The sequence below is a fragment of the Camelus ferus genome, chromosome 11 (assembly GCF_009834535.1).
Source record: "Camelus ferus isolate YT-003-E chromosome 11, BCGSAC_Cfer_1.0, whole genome shotgun sequence".
NCBI classification, from domain to species: domain Eukaryota; kingdom Metazoa; phylum Chordata; class Mammalia; order Artiodactyla; family Camelidae; genus Camelus; species Camelus ferus.
The window spans coordinates 5,616,722-5,635,349 of NC_045706.1; the positions used below are offsets into that span (position 1 = coordinate 5,616,722).

The 18,628-nt window shown below is 45.3% G+C and overlaps 1 protein-coding gene across 1 annotated transcript in view; it reads left to right on the top strand.

The window, feature by feature from the left end:
- Positions 1 to 18,628, top strand: part of ADAM12 (ADAM metallopeptidase domain 12) — a 326,306-nt gene that overhangs the window by 34,901 nt on the left and 272,777 nt on the right. Inside the window, 1 exon segment of the mRNA XM_032490670.1 lies at positions 6,877 to 7,013. Within this exon segment, the coding sequence (XP_032346561.1) occupies positions 6,877 to 7,013 (137 nt within the window).

Sequence of the window (18,628 nt, forward strand, 5' to 3'; positions counted from 1 at the left end):
CCAGGCTGTGTCTTGGTAAGTCAGCCTTCTGCTGCGGAGAGCTCCGATCTGAGACTCGGTGCGAATCTGGTTCAGTGTCAGCACCGTTTTATCGGAGTATTCATGTGACTGTCACTTGGTGTCACCTTCCTAAGCCAACTTTTCACTTCTGTACTACTTCAGAGCTTTGTAGCCAATAACCAAAAATGTCAAGTTTTTATAGCGGCTTATTTCTGTGTTCTGTAGAGTTCCCTGGGGGTACTTAGAGGGGCCTTTCCGCTGCTTAAGGATCAACTACTTTTGCTTACCTCCGCCTTTTTATACTCTAGGAAACCTTGTCAGTTAATTAGTTTATGCACTTCACTTGGCTGTCGTTACCACTTCTTTCCTCCTTCTGAACGAGGAGCAATGTTAGAGGAGAGATGAAGGGTAAAGACTCCAATTTGCTGGTCTTTGGAGCCATCAGCTGAGCCTTTTGACACTGAATTGCCCTAGAATGACATTCTTCTGGCAAGATATAGATTAAATTTTAAATGATGATTGACGGACTTCATTTTAAAGGACAGTTTTATATTTACAGGAAAACTGAGAAGGTAATATGCTTCCCCTATACCCCATAACCAGTTTCCCCCATTATTAACATATTACCTTAGTATTGTACAATTGTTACAATTAATGAACCAATATTGACATAATATTTTTAACTACAGTTCATTCATACTTTATCCCAATTGCCTTGCTTTTTACCTAATGTCCTTTTTCTCTTCCCCAGTCTGTGCAGGATTCCACAATGCATTTAGTCCTAGTGTCTCCTTGGGCTCCTCTTGGCTGTGACAGTTTCTCAGATTGTCCTTGTTTTTGATGACATGGACAGTTCTGAGGTGTGCTGGTCAGATATATTGTAGGAAGCACCTCTACTGGCATTTGTGTCAGGATTGACTGAGGTGGTGGTTTTGAGGGAGTAAGATCACAGAGTAGAGCGTCGTTTTCATCATGTCCTACGAAAAGTACATGCCAACAGCAGGATGGTGGATGTTGCTGTTGACTTTGGTTATCTGGCTGGTGCAGTGTTTTTCAGGTTTTCTACTGCAGAGTGACTCTCTTAGGATTGACTTTTACCATGGTTCTTTGGAACATCCTTGAGCTATACCATTTTAAACATCACATCCCTAATTGTCACCTACAGAGTGTGCAGATGAGATGAGAGAATGACACTGTTATTTGCTGAAGACTGTGGATACAGATCCGAACCAAGGAAACATATTTGTCCCTTATGGGAGCATTGCCACCGTGGTTCCCTGAACCAAGGCACTGCTCAGCCAATTCTATGAAATTTTCTTTAGCTCTCAGAGATTTGGGGCTAAGAAAAATGCCTTATGTGTTTCCAGGACCTTGGCTCCAGATTCTTTTGCAACTCATAACAGTTGTCTCAGTGTTTCCCACCAGCCAGACTTTCTAAAGGATATTTATCTTAATCCTACTTGTGACACATCAGATTGCTTCTCCTCGCTTAGATTTATGTGGGTGTTGATAATGATTTCCCTTTAAAGCCAGAACTCCAGGTGTGATGTTTAAGTTTCATCTTGACCAGTAGCCTCATCAGAGGCTGCTTCCCCAGCGGCCCACTGGGCAGCTTGAATGGATGACCACCAGCAGCTAAAACCCTGGCACTGTCTAGTGATGGGTATCGGGTTGTTGTCTTCACACCAGTCGTGTGGTTTGGTTGGACAAACACCACCGAGGAGTCTGGAAATTTGCGTTCCAACATCCTAGACTGATTTTGTGCATTGAGCTTTTCAGAAGCCCTTTGACTGTACTGACATGTTTGAGTTTCCTTAACCCTATGGGTATTAGGAAGGGAGAGAATGTGGTTCCCATTTTGTAGAAGGCAGAACCTCAGATGAAGTCTTGGATGCAGGGCAATAAATTGAAGAAGGGTCAAGAACAGAGCCAGGTCTTGTGGCTCCAAGATGTTTGTTGTCCACTATCTCAGAACTCCATGTCAATCTCCACCTCTAATGAGCTGAAGCCCTTAGGTGGGCATCAGGGTAGTCTGGACCTCCCTTAGTAAGCTGCAGTGGGAACGAGGCAGAACTTCCATGGGCAGCCATGCTCTGGGTGATTTACATGGAGGGGTGGAATCTGAAGTCACTTTTGGGGGTAACTTCATTGCTGGCTTTTCTAAAACCTTAAAAGCCATTGCTGCAAAGATTCTTGCCTGAGGAACTGGTCTGTCACTTCCCTCCTCACCAGCTGTAATCAGGTCTTAAGATGACAAACTCACACAAAGAGACAAGCAATTTAGGCACACTTACCTCGTGGGAAAGCAGAACTGATTGTACAGAAGATAACTGTATTAGAAGCCAAAATATCTAATATGCTTTTTTTTCCCCATTATGAGACTGAAGCGAATTGGCAATTTTATCAAGGTGGCAAGCTGTGCATCTGGTTCCTCAACACAAAAAAAAAAAAAAACCTGGAAGTTCTTCCCCAATATAAGCTCTTCGCATTTTTTATGCAGTCAACCGAGTTTTGTTGATGCACAAATATTTGGAAAAACAAAATGTATGCAAACTGTCTATTTTCTTAGGTCATGTTTTTTTCCCCTGGGTTTCCAGGGCTTGAATGTGTGTCCTCCTTTTATGGTTTGTCAACAAGATCACTCCATAAAATACACTCTGATATCTCACAGCTGTGTATAATTTATTCTGTCTATCCATGCAGCACAAATAAAAATTTTATTTGCATCATCTGAAAGAAATAGCAGTGTATAAATACATAAGCAAAGCTCATAAGAAGCCATCCTCTGACTACACATACTGCTGGGGGGACGTTGTGCAACCAATTAAAAGGCTGAGGGATAGCTTCATTATCCATGTGTATAGATAAGAAATACTGTACTCAGCAAATAGTGCCGTTACTCAATTTCTTTAAAAGATTACACAACATTCTACAAGTGCTGGCAGAGTCTGCCTCTGAATTCTCCTTGGAATGTTTGGAAATAAAGCCTCTTAGCAGGAGGGAAAAAAAAAAAAAAACCAGCCCCACAGGACTTCTTTTGGATTAAGAGGTTGGAATATGTAGGTGAAAAGGGAAATGTTCAGGGCTTGTGATATTCTGCCTTCAGGAGAATAAATAACTTTTTCTCTGCTACTAAAAGTCTTGGAGGAAAAGGTCCAGGGAACTCTTTATATTTGGTTTGTGCAGTTGCAAATGGGAAGCCCTACAAAGGCCTCCCCAGCCTCCCCAAAGCCAAGGAGGTGGACTTGCTGCCTCTCCAATTTCCCTTGCTTGCAGAAACAAGTTAATGATTCAACCCAGAGATCTGGATCATAGTGACACCTCCTTTCTTCTAAGACATACAGCACTGGATACAACAGCCAAGACATGGAAGCCACCTAAATGTCCATCCACAGATGACTGGATAAAGAAGCTGTGGTATATTTATACAATGGAATACTACTCAGTGATAAAAAAGAATAAAATAATGCCATTTGCAGCAACATGGATGGACCTGGAGATTGTGATTCTAAGTGAAGTAAGCCAGAAAGAGAAAGAAAAATACCACATGATACCGCTTATATGTGGAACCAAAAAAGAAAAAAAAAAGAACACTATGAATTCATCTACAAAACAGAAACAGACTCACAGACATAGTAAACAATCTTATGGTGACTGGGGAAAGGGGGTAAGAAAGGGATAAATTTGGGAGTTGAGATTTTCAAATGTTATTCAGTATATATAAAAATAGATAAAAAAACAAGTTTCTTCTGTATAGCACAGGGAACTATATTCAATATCTTGTCATAACCTTTAATGAAAAAGAATATGAAAACCAATATATGCATGTATATGCAGGACTGGGACATTGTGCTGTGCACAAGAAATTGACACGTTGTAGCTCGTATACATCAATTAAAAAAAAAGAGAGGGACATAACAGCTTCTCAACAGGTTCTAGTAAATGGGAAAACTCTTTCCCTAAGTATCTGAGGCCTGGGGCGAAAGTATCGAGGCTGGAATATGTCTGGAAACCATCCCGTCTTCCCCACTGTGTCTTGGGTGGCAGGTGACAGAGGACTCCAGTGTTGGATTTAACAAGCCTTGGACAATTGAATTTGCGATTAACTCCTCAATTTAACAATTCACTTGTGTGGGAAACGGAACTGATAAAGCCGCCAGGAGGAGCCTGTCATCAAATTGCTTTGTTTATGTAGAGGAAGTTTAAAAATGCTCGCAGTCGCTTTTTTTAACAGTTTTACCTGACTTTTCAGAAGATTAACATATTGGCCGGGGTAACTCTTGGCACATGCTTGGTTTTCATTGGTGGAGGGGAGAGTTCAGACAGATCTCCAGCTTTCACTCCGTAACTGCTGGTATTTTTCAAAGCCTTTCTAATCCAATTCAAACAACACACCAGCACTCCTTCAAGATAAGTTCAGATCATTGCACTTTTAGTCCGGCTCTGCAGGAGCTGGGTAACTGGACTGAAACTCACTTTATCTCTCAGTAAATTCCAACCTGGGAATCCCACTGAGGTTCCAGAGCAAGAGGCCTGGGTCTTGGCAAAGCTTAGAGAATGATTGCCAAAGCAGCCCGCTGGTGTTCTTCGTGCTCCATGTGCTTCATCTGCCTTGGGCCACCCCGCGCTCTGCCTTCATTTTATGGGATAGGAAAGTATTTGCTGACCCTCTGCTGACACGGTTTTCCCTTGGCTCTGGGTGGGGCTCGAAGGTTCTCATCTTCACTCTCAGCTTCGGTGCTTCCCATCCTAGCAAATAAAGGTCTCTCCTGATGCTCCATCAAGAGGAGCCCTCCCCGCCACTTTGCCATCACCCTGTTTTTCTCATTAAATTTTATTTTGAAATCATCTTGGATTTACATAGGAGTTACAAGGACAGCCCCGTGGCCCCGCTGTTTCATAGCCCTGGTTGCTCTCTGAAGTGGTCCAGTCATTTCTATCCCGACACGAAAACATGAGCCACGAGAGCAGCTTTATCTGTGACCCTCTTTTAGCTGTGTGGGATGGAGGGAGCCAAGTCTTCTGGGCTGAAGCTGTCTTTAAGAGATGAGGGTCCCAGCAGTGTCAGCAGAGGGGGCTGGCTCCAGGTGACACGAGAGCTTACTGGCCTGGAGCAGAAAGAATGGGCTTTTTGAATAGGAGACATCAGGTCTGGAGGGTCTGTCACAAGGCAGGGATTTAAGAAACAGTTGGTGAACGAGTGAGTGAGTGGATGAGTGAACGAACAAACAGGTAGGCCAACAGCTGGACGGGGACCCGCAGCTGAGGCGCGGTAGAGCTGGTGCTGACGCTGGCGTATGCCTGACTCCGTAGCCCTGCTGCTAGCGACTCGGCACTGCCTTGGAGCACGTTGAAGGGCATGAAATCAAGGCACTGGACAAGGTTCATTATTTAAGATTTCTATGCCTCCAGTGGCTGCCCCCTCTACAGCCAAGAGAAGGACTTCTGATGTCTTCCATGCAGCTAGCTCATTCTTCCCTCCATCCAGCCTTCCACCAGTGTCTGCCGCCACCACCCGGAGCCAGTCCCCTCTGCTCGCATGGCTGGAACCCTCAGCTCTAGAACGCAAGTCAAGTTCATCCCTGAAAATTCAGCTCATCCTAGCCCTGAGACCACATGCTCTCCCCCCCACCCCCCGCTGCCCTGGCCCATGGTCTTCTCTCTCCCACTGCCCTCCCCACTTGGCCGAGAAGCCCAGCTCACACCCCACCTCCCCACCCCAGCCACTGGCCATACTCCCAAATTTTGGTTCATCCTCGTTCCTTGGGCGCTCCACAACTGGGTGTTTTAAATACTTTGTGACCAGCTTGAGAATTTTCCAGCGGGGCTGTCAGACAGTTAATACTCAAGTAGTAATCCTTTTGTAACCTGACTATAACTGCAGACTTCCACATTGAGAATGATAAAATGGTGTGGATTTAAAAGTATTTGGAGAACTGTAAAATGTCTAGGATTAAAATTTCAATACCATTTGTGCCCAATAAATGTGAACTCTTTAGTAACTTAAAACTGTGCTATTATGACTCAGGTCTGAAAATTATGAGTCCTGGTTGAAGAAATGGGAATAACATGTGAGGGAACCCATTCCCATCCTTACCTTGAGGGTACACTGTGGTCTCGCTGAATAGCAGAGGCGTGACCTCATAGGAGAGCAAGCCTGGAGAAATTACCGTATTTGTTAAGAAAGCGATACACTCTCCAGAAGAGAAAAATGTTATACTTTCCATGAGGATTGTTTATGGAAATGGTGCTAAATTGAACCGGGGTCAGTATATTAACTGGTTTCACAGACAGGACCCCAAGAAACAAGATCATGTAATAGTTTATTGAATGACTTAATTTTTTTGTTTTTACATGAACCAGTCTAGTCAGTCTGAAATGACAAATTAATTTTGTCTATAGAATCGCTCCCCGAAGCACATAAAATTAGCCTCCGTAAGGACAGAAAGGAGAATTGGCATTGTGCTTAACTGATTCATGGGGACTTAAGTAAATGGATTTAGCCTTAATACAGCTAAATCCCTGAGACTTTTAATAGAGAGCTGATCTTCAGCAAAGCATTAATTCATCATTTAAAAAGTCACGGCTTGTGGGTTTTTGTGGCTCGTTGCAGGACAGTATTATATATACTTTGACTGTGATAATCACCCTGCACATGCCACAGGGCTTGGAGGAAAAAATTAGCTTGTGTTTTCTTTAAGTTACAAACCTTTTTGGTTCAATCGACAGAGAAGTAATCAGTTTGAACACTTACCATGATTTAATAGATGATGCTGTTTCCCTGGCTTTGTTCAACTTCCAAATGTTTTCGTTGAGTCCCTTATGTCCAACTCTTCCTGACCACAATAAGCAGGGGGGTTTTTCTTTTCGTTGCAGGGCTGAACCTGGGAAGCAGGTTCGGACCTTCGGTGCAACTGGCTGGAGCGGGCGACGGGGGAGGAGCTTATGAAGTGGTCGCTGCGTCTCTTCTGAGCGGAGACCCGTGGAACCCAACCAAGGACGTGGACTCGGAGGTCAGTGTTTTGGTCTGTTTTTCTTCTTGACTTTTTGATGGCTGACGTTTGAAGATCACATCAGCTGCGTTCAAATTCCTTTATTTAAGTTTTGTCTTTATTTTAATCCCAATTTGATCCTTCCTTGTAATGTGAAATCTTCATTATCAGGAAGATAAAATACAAACTGATGTTGACCCGACATTTCTGATGAGTGCCCCAGAACTCTTTGCATCTGTTGAAAGTTATTTTTTCAAATATGCACTAGGGATAGTATTTCCAGATTTACAAATTCCAGTTCATTTGACTTGAGTGCTGGGTATTTTCCTGTATTTATATCTGTTTCATCAACAGTTTGGTTTTATCGGTCGATTATTGATAGGAACATATTAATGCAACATTTTTTAAAGTTCATAATGAGTTTTAATGCAGTTTTATGCCTTGTTTACTCTGACAAATATTTGATTTAAAGTATTCTATGATGTAAAACAATAATATAAAATAATTGAAATATTAGTGATTAAATTTAATATTTCGATGAGTTTTATCTGACAAATCTACATAACTTTCTTAAATTTCAGAACTTGTTGGAACAGTTGGAAAGTGATAAAATCTATAGAAATATGAGCTCTCTGGAGAGATCATACAGATGGCTTTGTCATTGTGTTCTGTGGAGCTATTTTTAGATTATTTTTGATTATGGAAAACAGATTTTTTTTTATAAAAGAGCAGTTGAGATTGTGAAAATCCTCTGTAGTTTTCTGGAAGGGCTGCTTTGGGCCACCTTTATGTACATAATGATAATATGATTTACATCATTATTTTATTTTCTAAAAAAGCTTTAGAGGCAAAAGTGAGCCTTCAGAAAGGTTGGAAATTTGGTTAAAGGATCCAAATGTCAAATCTAAAGTTTTTCACTATTTCTACTTCATGGAGACTGTTGCAAACTGAATATATTAAGCACAAGTCAATTATGGTGACACTGATGATATTTCCTGGAAGAAAAACTTAAGACATTACAGAGAACTTCATCATGCTATTAATTTGCAAAATTAGAACCTACACAATAGATTCGGAAAAAGAGAAATATACTATTTTACAAAGAAGGTGTATCTTTGAAATATTTACAGGCACTAATTATAATACAAAAATGTGGAGCAATCTAAACTTTCTTGGATGGTAAAAGCCTTTATGAGAGCTTTCCCTGATGATAGGGTTGCAAGATTTAGCAAATAAAAGTAGAATGTCCCGCTACACTTGTACTTAGATAAACAATATACATTTTTTTGGTATAAGTATATCCCATGCAATATTTGGGATATTGTTGTTTATCAAAATCCACATGTAACCGATGTGGAGGGTATCAAAGAACAAGCTGATGAAGGCTCTCCATGTGCCACGGGAATGGACCAGAATGGCTCTCGTTTCTGACCTCCCACTGCGTCCTTCCTGCCAGCCAGCCATCTCCCAGATGTCAGGAGGCATGGCAGGGAAAAGCTGGCACACCTGCCCCTGGCCAAGCTTCCAACCTGATGACTAGGGGCCACCAGCACCATCTTTGTAGAGAATTAGGAAAACCCACTATTGTTTGATAGCTGTCCCGACTCCTCTAGGGTTCTCCCTCCAGGATTAGAACCATGAGGGGAGTAGGCACATACCTCTTGACTCAAATAACTCCAGGTTACTGCCATTGTTTGAGGGAACAGGGACTTCGGTGACTTGGGGAACAGCATTTAAGTTGTCATAATGCTGTGGGCCTCATCTCAACATGTGACGCGTGGGGTCAGCATCATGGCTCTGTAACTGCAGGGAGCACCCTTGTTTGGTGGGTGCGTGGAAATGTCCGTTCAGGTGCATTACATGCGTGTACATGTGTGCAGTAATTCTCCACGGGGTAGATGTGTGTATTTGCTGTAGGAACAGAGGTTCTGGCTAATGTTTTGGATGTGTATGTCATTCCTAGTTATCAAACATAACAGTCAACGTTGTCATTTTAAACTGCATTAACAGAGTGTATCTTCAAGTGTGCAAAACACACTCAATGAATGTCTGGCGGCACAACGATGCCTGCTGTATGTTAGAATAATAGGCGTTTAGATTTGCCTTCTTTCCTGTTCCCCTAGTTTATTCCTTGACCCCCCTGTTTCTTTCAATTCAGCCAATCTTTGACAGTTTGATTTAATGGCTTTATGGGAAGGCCCAGGCATCTCCCTTTTTAGAATGTGACCCCAGGTGATTCTGATGAGCACATGGGTTTAGAAGCTCGGTACTCGGTACTCGGGGAAACCACTGAGTCCAGCGCCGGGGGGCTGGTCGACTTGATTCATCTGATTTCAAGTTGATTCTGCTTGATTCAGGCAAAAGTCCTCAGATCCTCCCTCCCTTCCTCCCTTCCTCCCTCCCTCCCTTCCTTCCTCTCTCTCTCTTATCTGTGATTGAGACATATCTGGATGAGATACTGTTATGTCCCTTACAGATCAAGATTCAGGCCACCATCGCCCCTAACCGTGTGGCTCAAAGAGCAGAGGAACGGGAAAGAATGTGCCCTTGTCCGCGTTAGACAGCGTCCATCATGCTGTTTGCTTGTTTGCTGTTGGTTTGCTCAATAACATGCGTATGAGCTGCTCTGCTTTTCCTCCCTCTCAGGGTCCTTGTAAGAATGTGATGAAATAATGGCTGTGAAAATACTTGGAAACGAAAAACTCCCGCCCCAATGTAAGGTGATACTGAAACTTTAAACTGTCCTTAGGGACCCATCTCCAATTTCATGTCTTGAAAAAAATTAACCCTGGATCCAGGGAAGACAGATCAAGATGTGGTTGATCGTGAAATGAACTCAGTTGAGCTCAGCCTTTGAGTGCTCCGGGAAATTTCCAATTTCCAGCTCTCTTGCATGAGAATGAAATTATGGAAATAATATGAAATGGAAAATAAGGAGGCAAAAGCATTAGAACATGAAACCAAAGCTTCCCTTAGCATATTGAGGCTCTTAAATACCAAGTAGCAGCTAATTAAAATGGCAGAGGTAGAGTCTGCTCCGGACAGTCCCATTCGCTTTGTTTCACGGCTGAGAAAACGAGCTGTTTTCCCCTCAAATAACGATCCCTCTACCCCTTTGCAATCAGACGTCTTGGAGCAGAGGTCACATTCCCCTCCCTGCGTCCTCCCGGCGGGCCCTCTGCGACCCTCGGTAGCAGCTTCCACTCCCGACACTTCATCGCCACTGCTCTTGCCAAGGTCACAGGTGGCCTTCCAACCCCTGAGGCCAGGGCACGCCTCCCGCTCTTTATCTCCCTTCTCTGGACACTGATTCACTCTCCTCTGAAACATCACTTCCTTTGGCTCCCGAGACCCTGTTGTCTCTTATTTCCTCTCATCTGTTTTTAACTTACTTTCTTACTTTTTATTACTCTTTTTGGCTTTGTCCCTTCACTGTTGGTTTCCCCTGAGTTTCCTTCTCCGTCCGTTTCTGACAAAGGGCTCCCACTGGCCGTGACCTTCCCTCCTGGGGCCTCACTGTCCCCCTGTCGCAGGGAGGGGTGGGGCTCCTGTGAGTGACCACACTTGAGCTCCTACTGTGTGTGAAGTGGGTGGATCTGATCACCTTCCCATCATCCTCTGACACACGGTGACTTACAATCCAAACTGCCCACCCTGCTCTGACCCCTGAGATCTGGGCATTGACTTCCAATGGATTTTAGGTGCTTCCAGCAGGAAGTTCCCAATTGCCTTCATGCGCTATGTCCAGAAGTGGACAGTGTCCCCCATCCGTGTTCCCCACTTTATGTTTAATAGCCTCTAGAAGATAAGGTTGTCATCCTCCAGTTCCCCTCAAATCGTGAGAGTGGAGACATCTGATCCTTCAGAAGCTTCTCATGACATCCAACTTCAAAGTCAGGTTCCTTAGCTTGGTAACCAAGAAGCTGTGCTGGCTGGACCGCCCTGATTTTGGAGGCTCTGCTCCCACACCTCAGCCATCCTGCATGTCCTTGGCAGCCTCTTGCCTAAATATGCCATGTTCTTGACCGCCATGCTGAGCGATGCTGTGTCCCTGACACCTGTGTCCTGCTCGTTCCTGAAGCCCCAGCTTAACTAGCACCTCCTCTATGAAGCCCTGTTCAGACCTCCCCAGCCTCATGTGTCCTTCCTGTACCTTGGTCCTCATCAGTCACATCACGACACACTTAACTCATGCACATTGAGCCTGAGGACATGGCAGAAACAGATGCTGCGGACACATGACTAAAATCACACATACACCCTCTGATGTCCTCAAGGAGCGTGTGGCCGGGGTGGGCACGAGGGCAGAGCTGCGTCTGCTGGTTCCTCAGTTTGGCTGCCCGTCACAGGGCGGGTCCCCTTCTCTCTGAGAGCGAGTCTGCTTTTTTCAGTTGGATATCATTGTACAGCAGGGTCCCTAGAATAATACGGCTTGACTGTGCTCAACCCAACAACCCTGTCCTGGAGAGAAGAAATGGCCTCACTGAATTTGTATAAAAGCACAGAAACTGTAAGGTATTTGGTAGATTGACGTGGACTCTGCCTTCTGCACTGGCTGTGGACCCTGAGCCGAGCCACGTGGGACTCAGCTCTTCAGCACAATCATACTGTGCCGCATCACCAGCGTGTGTTTCTACCTCTCCCACCAGCCCGCACCCTCCTGGGGCGGGGCCTCAGCCTTCTGCTGTCCTGGTCCCTTAGTGTGGTGTTTGGCATCTAGTGAGGATACAAAACGTTTTTTGACGGGCTCTGAGCCTTCCTCTGTGCCCCAGGCCGGGTCACTCGCTGGTGTGGCGGTGCCTTGGGTGCTCCAGGAGACAGAGGAGGCAAAAGTCAATGTTTGCATTTTATTCAAATTCCAGCGGGTGCCTGGGGAGCCTCCCCGTTTCTGCAGAGAGTTTGCAAACCACTCTGGGACCACCTGGACTTTTTAGACACTGCTGACCCCATTTTATCCTAGTGTAGGTGCCTTTAAGTCATCTGGAGGTCTTTTATTACTTGGGAGAACGCGGCATTTGTCACTGCTGTGGCTGCTGACGTCTCATCTGGAATAACTCTTCCCCTCTCCGTTCCAGGGGTTTCCGTGGCCTGCCCTGCAGAGAGCGGGTCTCCTCTTCTCTAAGGGGACGTGCTGGTAATTGCGGGAGTGGCCGCGGGCCGGCGGTGGGGAGGTGGCCGAGGAAGCTCACTGGGGAGCCTCTGGACCCGGGGAACACTGAGCTTTCATTCGTTTATAAGCCGGCCAGTAGTGCTTCCTCTTAGGAATATAATTTTATTAAAATACCTACTGTGAAGCTCCTCATAAGAAATGTGGAGGGGCTGTGAGGTTGGAACATGATTTCCGGACAGGGTGGTCTCCTAGGACGGTCTCTCCCCCTCGCTGGTCTCTCAACTCCCGTCCGAGTCTCCGACCCCGCCCCGCGCCTGACAGCCCCCACAGGCCTGCCTCTGACACCCCGGCAGGCGCTGCAGGCCTTGACTCCCTCAGCCTGCCCAGCCATGGCTGTGCGCGCCCTCCCGGGAGGGGGGTATCGAGGTGAAAACTGGCATCCTCGCCTCTCTGGGAACTCAGGTGCTGTTAAGAATTGGTACTACGCCGAGGGGAAGGAGAAGAGGCTTTGGAACGTGCAGAAATGCATTCAGGACTCCTGCGCAGCCTCTGCCTTGCTGTGTGATGTTGGGCCAGTGACTTACCCTTGCTGAGGCTCTGTTTCTTTATTTGTCAAGGAGCTGGGAATGGTTACCTTCCTGCCTGACACAGAGCCCTGGGCAGGCTCAGTAAAATGAATGCCCTTCATTCATTCTGGCCTTTCCACGTTCACTGCGCAGGGCTTCTCAGCCTCAACGCTACTGCTGCTGAGGCTGGAGAGTTCCCGGCTGTGTGCGCACCGGGAGGGGCCGTTCTGTGCGTTGTGGGATGTTTAGCAGCACCCTGGTCTTTATCCATTAGGTGCCAGTGGCATCCTCCTCCCCAGCCGAGTCAACTCAGGACACCCTGGACTGGGTGGGGGTGGGGTCTGCACGGTTGCCCCAGGTCGGGAACCCCTGCACTGGGAAAAGACTGGGGACTGTAGAAAGGCAGTTAGTGAGAACCCTCCCTTTGGATGGCGCTAGACCACAGGTTGGCAGACTGTTTTTATGAAGGGCTAGACAGTAAGTACACTCAGCTCTGTGGGTCCTACGCTCTCTGTCACAGCCCCTCAGCGTTGCCACCGCAGCATCCAAGGCAGAAGCAACCAGAGATGATACGTGAACCGGGGGGCGTGGCTGTGTTCCGATAAAACTTATTTGTGGACACTGTGATTTGAATTTTATAATCTTCATGTGTCATGAAGTATTTTCCTTTTATTTTTTTTAACCATTAAAAAATGTGAAACCATTCTTGGCTCACAGACAAGGGGCTGGACTTGGCCCTCAGACTGTGGTTTGCGACCCCCGGGCCGGACGCACTCTAGATGTTAGCGCTGACATCGTCACCCCGGTGCCCCCGCCGCCCGCACGGCGGCCTTGCAAGCGCTTTGCAGGTGACGGTGCAGAGGCTCCCAGGGTTAGAGCAGGAAGTGACAGGGCTGACAGCTAGATTCTGACGTCTGGTCTTCCCACAGGGCCCGACTGCCTCCTGGAAAACCTTTCGCTTCCCTTCCCTCGTGCGTTGCATCAGGACTGGTTCATAAATCTGGACTCCCGGGGCGAGGTCTCGGCTCAGGGCTGGCATGGCGAGCCCTGGCCATCCTGCCCCCTGGCTGTCTCTGGCTTTCCTCAAGCACACGTGAGGGCTCCATCCCCGCTCCCCGCCCTGCCTGCCCCGTCCACTCCTCCTCCCGGTCAGGTCGAGCACAAAGGGGAGAGCGCGCCAAGGCGCTGCGCTTGCTTCCACTGTGTCCCCCCACTGGGCGCGCGTCACTCAACTGAGGAGGGCTCTGGGCTTCGTTTCCACCAAGCTCTCCGCTAACGCATTCATTTCTTGTGACCTCTTAGCCGGGTCTTAATAGCACGTTCCAAAAAGTTGTCTCCTGAACCAGGTCTCCCTATGGTTTCTGCAACTATTTTCCTTCTTCAGAATTGTAGCGTCATCACAGAACTAGGTCTTTTTAAAAAATTGTATTTTAAAATAACACATTTGGATCATGCTAGCAGGGAGAGTGGTTTACATTGTTCAGAGGTTATAAAATATATATCTTTTTATAATCCTTGGGTAAGACTCTGTGTTGGACTGACATGCAGGGCGTATTTGATTGGGGGAGAAAAGGAGTTGGATGAATTCTGTTTTCAGGTTTTCATCCATTCATCCAAGGCTCTGTGAGTGCCTGCTGTGTCCTGGGTCAAGTTCCCATGACACAGGATGGCTCAGAGCTGAGTGAACTAACGGTTGTTATTAATTTAAAAAGTACTTAATAAAAGATATGTAAGTTTTTAAATAAGCGATTTTAGAATGGCTTTAGATTTGCTGAAAAATTGCAAAGATAGTACAGAACGTTCCCACATACCCCACACCCAGCTTTCCCTGTTACTCGCATTGACACTTGCGTGGCCCGTTTGTAACAGTTAATGACATGTGTTTTTTTATATTTTAACTTGAACCCTTTTACTACAAGGGAAAGTTTCTGAGGAGTGGGGACATTTGGAAGAACATATATTTCCTGGGAAGGATTATAATTTTAAAATCACAGTTTACATGAAAGAACATCGCTTCCCAAGAGAGATGTAACGTGTGTCAACGTTGCATTTAGCAGTTTCGTATTGGGGTCAGTTTCATTAACATGAAGAGCTGCTGGTTGCCTCATCTTTCCTCTAGAATTTCTCTAAAGTAAAAACGTAACCAACAGAGACCTGCTCCTTTACTGTTGCTCCGTGAACAGTCCTGATGGTGATGAAGATGTTTTGTTCAACAAAAATTTAAAGCTCAGATTAAAAAAAAAAAAAAGGAAATCCTCCTAGTCTTTTCTTAAAAAGTGTGGAATATTTTTAAACTTACCATGCGAGTGCCTACAACCAAGTAGGTACAATCTTATTAAAAATAACTGAATAGAGTGCTCTTACGTGGCTGTGACACAAGGTCTGGGTAGAGCGCTTGTGTGAAGATTCTCCTTTGGTGCCGATTTAAAGTGCTCCTGACCGCTCCCCACCCCCCGCCCCGGCCCCATTTCTTCCATGCATCCTTGGGAGGAACAGGTACATGCTTCTGAGCAGCATCCATCAGTATCTTACAGCCATGTTCTCATTATTGCCCACCTCAAGAGAAACATGACATTAATTAAAATTAAAATTTAATTTCTCCCTAGTGGGGGAAATTAAGTGCTAAGGTATAAGATTTTGTTGGGTAGTTTTAAACTTTGGGGTGACATGAACTAAGGTAATAACCTAAGAATTTTCATCCCCTCCCCAAGTACCAATTTTTGCCCCTTTGAGGGCAAATATCCACCCACTGAGGATGCATGATGGTCACCACGTATGGAAATGCATGTCTCCCAGGACTCGATGTATTTACAGAAATCTGCCCATTGGAGATTTGGGGCAGGTAAGAATAAAGGTCGATTTCTCTCTCCCTCAAAGGCTGCTCTTACTAGCCTTTTAAAAATAAGTGTTTTCTATAAGGACAGTTTTAGATGTACAGGGAGGTTGTAAAGATAACACAGAGACCCCGTATATCTCACACCCAGTTCCCCCTAGTGTTACATTTTACATTATTATAAGTGCATTTGTCATAACCAGTATTAACACATTATTATTAACCAAAGTCCGTACCTTATTCAGATTTCCCTAGTTTTTACCTACTGTCCTTGTTGTGTTCTCAGATTTTCCGTCCGGGACCCCACATGACATTTAGTCATCTGCTTCCTCAGGCTCTGCTTGGTTGTGGCGATTTCCCACACTTTCTGGTTTTGATAATATTGAGGTTTTTAGGAAGCATGAGTCAAGGATTTTGTAGAATGTCCCACGACCGGAATTTGTCTGCTGTTTTTCCCATGACTGAACGGGGCTTGTCTGCTTTGAGGAGAAGACCACAGAGATAAAGGACTGCTCCTGTCACACCAGAGGGAAGGCACAGACCAAAAACGGGGTTGTCCCTGTTGCCATTAACCCTGATCAGCTGACGGAGGTCACGTGTGTCAGACATCTCCACTGTCAAGTTCCTCTGTCTTCCTTCCTTTCTAGACTGAGTTCTTTGGAAGGAAGTCATCGTGCACATCCCACACTTGAGGAATTATGCTCCACCTCTTTGGAGGTGAAGTGGCGACAAAAATTATTTTGAATTTTTCTGCGTGTTAGATTTGTCTACTCTGTTTATTTACGGACTCAATCGTTTATTCAGATCAGCATGGACTCAGCGATTTTTTATTTTATATTTCAGGTTGTACTCTAGCAATGTTGTTGTTTAATTGTTTCTGCTTTGGCCGCTGGAGATTCTTTCAATCAGCTCCTGTGTCCTTTTGATAAATACCCATTATTGTGTGTGTGTGTGTGTGTGTGAGCCCTTTTTTACTTTCAGTCACTACAAGACGCACCAGGTTCATCTGATACGCCTCCTGTCTCTGTTCTAAAGTCAGCCATTTCTCCATGGAGCCCTGGTTCATTGGGAAATGGTATTAGACACCAAGACCTGGGTGCTGGGTGTGCTCACTGCTACTGCAGGGTTATTGCTTCTTGGTTTTCCCAGCAGACAGAGCAAGGAAATATATGTATGTGCTCTTGCTAGGTTAAAAAAAAAAAATCTCAAATGCTGAATCATGGCACCATTCCTTTTCACACAATATATTTAATTTAAAAAAATTGCATAATTGGGAACATAGCAGGGATCTGGCTTTCTTATACCTGTGCCTGTACAGGTCAGAAAAGAAGGATGGTCATTCTCAGAAAACCACATTCATTCTTGAAATCAAACCCAATCATTAAGTTCTTGTCCCTAAAATGCTATTTTTAAAATTTAATTCCCAACTCTCTAGCATTTGACCTCACTCTGGCTTTTCACACTCCCTGAATTGGTCCCTGCCTCCAGGCTGCCTTTCTTCTGATTACTAAAGTTAATTTGACCTTTTCCTAAATGTGGCAACAGAAAGATTTTATTCAGCTGACATAACCATTCTCATATGCAATTTTTACTCAGCAAAGGTACTAAAGGTCTTCCTTTTGCATGGACCTATTAATTTTCCGAGCATATGATTTAAAGACATGGTCATAAATCCAGAAAAGAGTTGATGAGAGCACAGAATTAATGAGACCAGGACCAGGTTATGGGTTGTGTCTGCATTAGGATTCCCAGTTCCTTGGCCATCCCTGGCATGGCTTACCCCAGCAGCATCCCACAAAGGACTCCCCTGAAGAGTTGCATACTCCACTGCCCATCCTTGATGGGTTAATGAAGCTATATTTGTGTATGTAGGTGACATATTTTATATGCTTTTCCCAAGCTTTGGTCACCCATGGCCCACATGCAAGATTTTAGCCTAATTACAGAAGCAGCCACATTTCATAGTTTGTATATGCTTGCTCTATGTATTGTTTTTTTTCTCAAACACAGAAAAATGATTGAAAAGGTTGAAATGAAGTCTATCATTAGGGAAACACATTATGGTATTTGAAAACGGTGCCTTACATCTTTAACAAATTCGCTGTTTTTTTCCCATCCAGTAAATGCTTCCGGGTGCCATGTGCAGCTATGTAAATTAAGTCCTGTATAGCTTGGGGGGCGGAGCCCATTTGGTCCCTAGAGTTGAGGGTGATGGCCCTGCCTAGGAACCAGGCACCATTCAATGGAATTCTATCTAAGAGTTTTAAGGGGGAAAAATGTGCTGAATAAAGAGTATCCCACTTTTCTATTGAGTTCTTCCTGGATATTCACTTAATCAGCACATAGTTATTACGACCTCAATATGTCCCAGGCCCTGTGCTAGGCACTGGACGGATGTTCGCCCTTTCAAAACATGCGCAAAAGCTGGCAGTTTCACTTCGGAACTACTCTGAAGCTTGCTCAAACAGAACTCCTTGAAATGTCAACTCCTCCTGCAGCACAAACATCAGGAAGAGTTAAAAGCCCACCAGGGGTAGAGAATTTTATCATAGCTCCTTTGAAATCTAGCCTCTTCTTTTATAGTTCAAAACAAGACCACTGGGGCATATAATCTTTGGTCGTGCCTATTCAGCTAATAGGAATGTGTTTGCATTGCCAAAAGTTATTGCTGGTTTTAGCATCTTAAGCAGAATACGTGGGAAAGCATCAGATCCCCAGGAGCTCAGGGCTGGCCCGCACTGGCCTCCCACGTGTGTGTCTCTCGCGTCAGGAGTGCTCAGCGCAGTGACCGCTGTCTTCCCGTCTGCATGTCTGGGTTGTCTGGGAAGAGTAAGAATTCCAGTTCCGGAGAACCCCTGGCTTCACGGCCTAAGAAAGGGGAGAAGGGAGCTTTTTAAGGTTCATCCCCAGAACAGTCTCGGTGGAGTCCCAGTGCTGAGTTTTTCCAGCCTGCTGTTTCATTGGCAGGTAGCGAGCCCCGTCTGGTTCAGTCTGGAAGCGTTTCTGGGGATGCAGCTGCCACGGGAGACGCCTGTAAAGGCATCACACAAGCGGGTCAGCCTCCGGGTTCTGAGGGCTGAACTGAGACTCTGATCTTCGCACCACATACCGCAGCTGCCCAGACAGG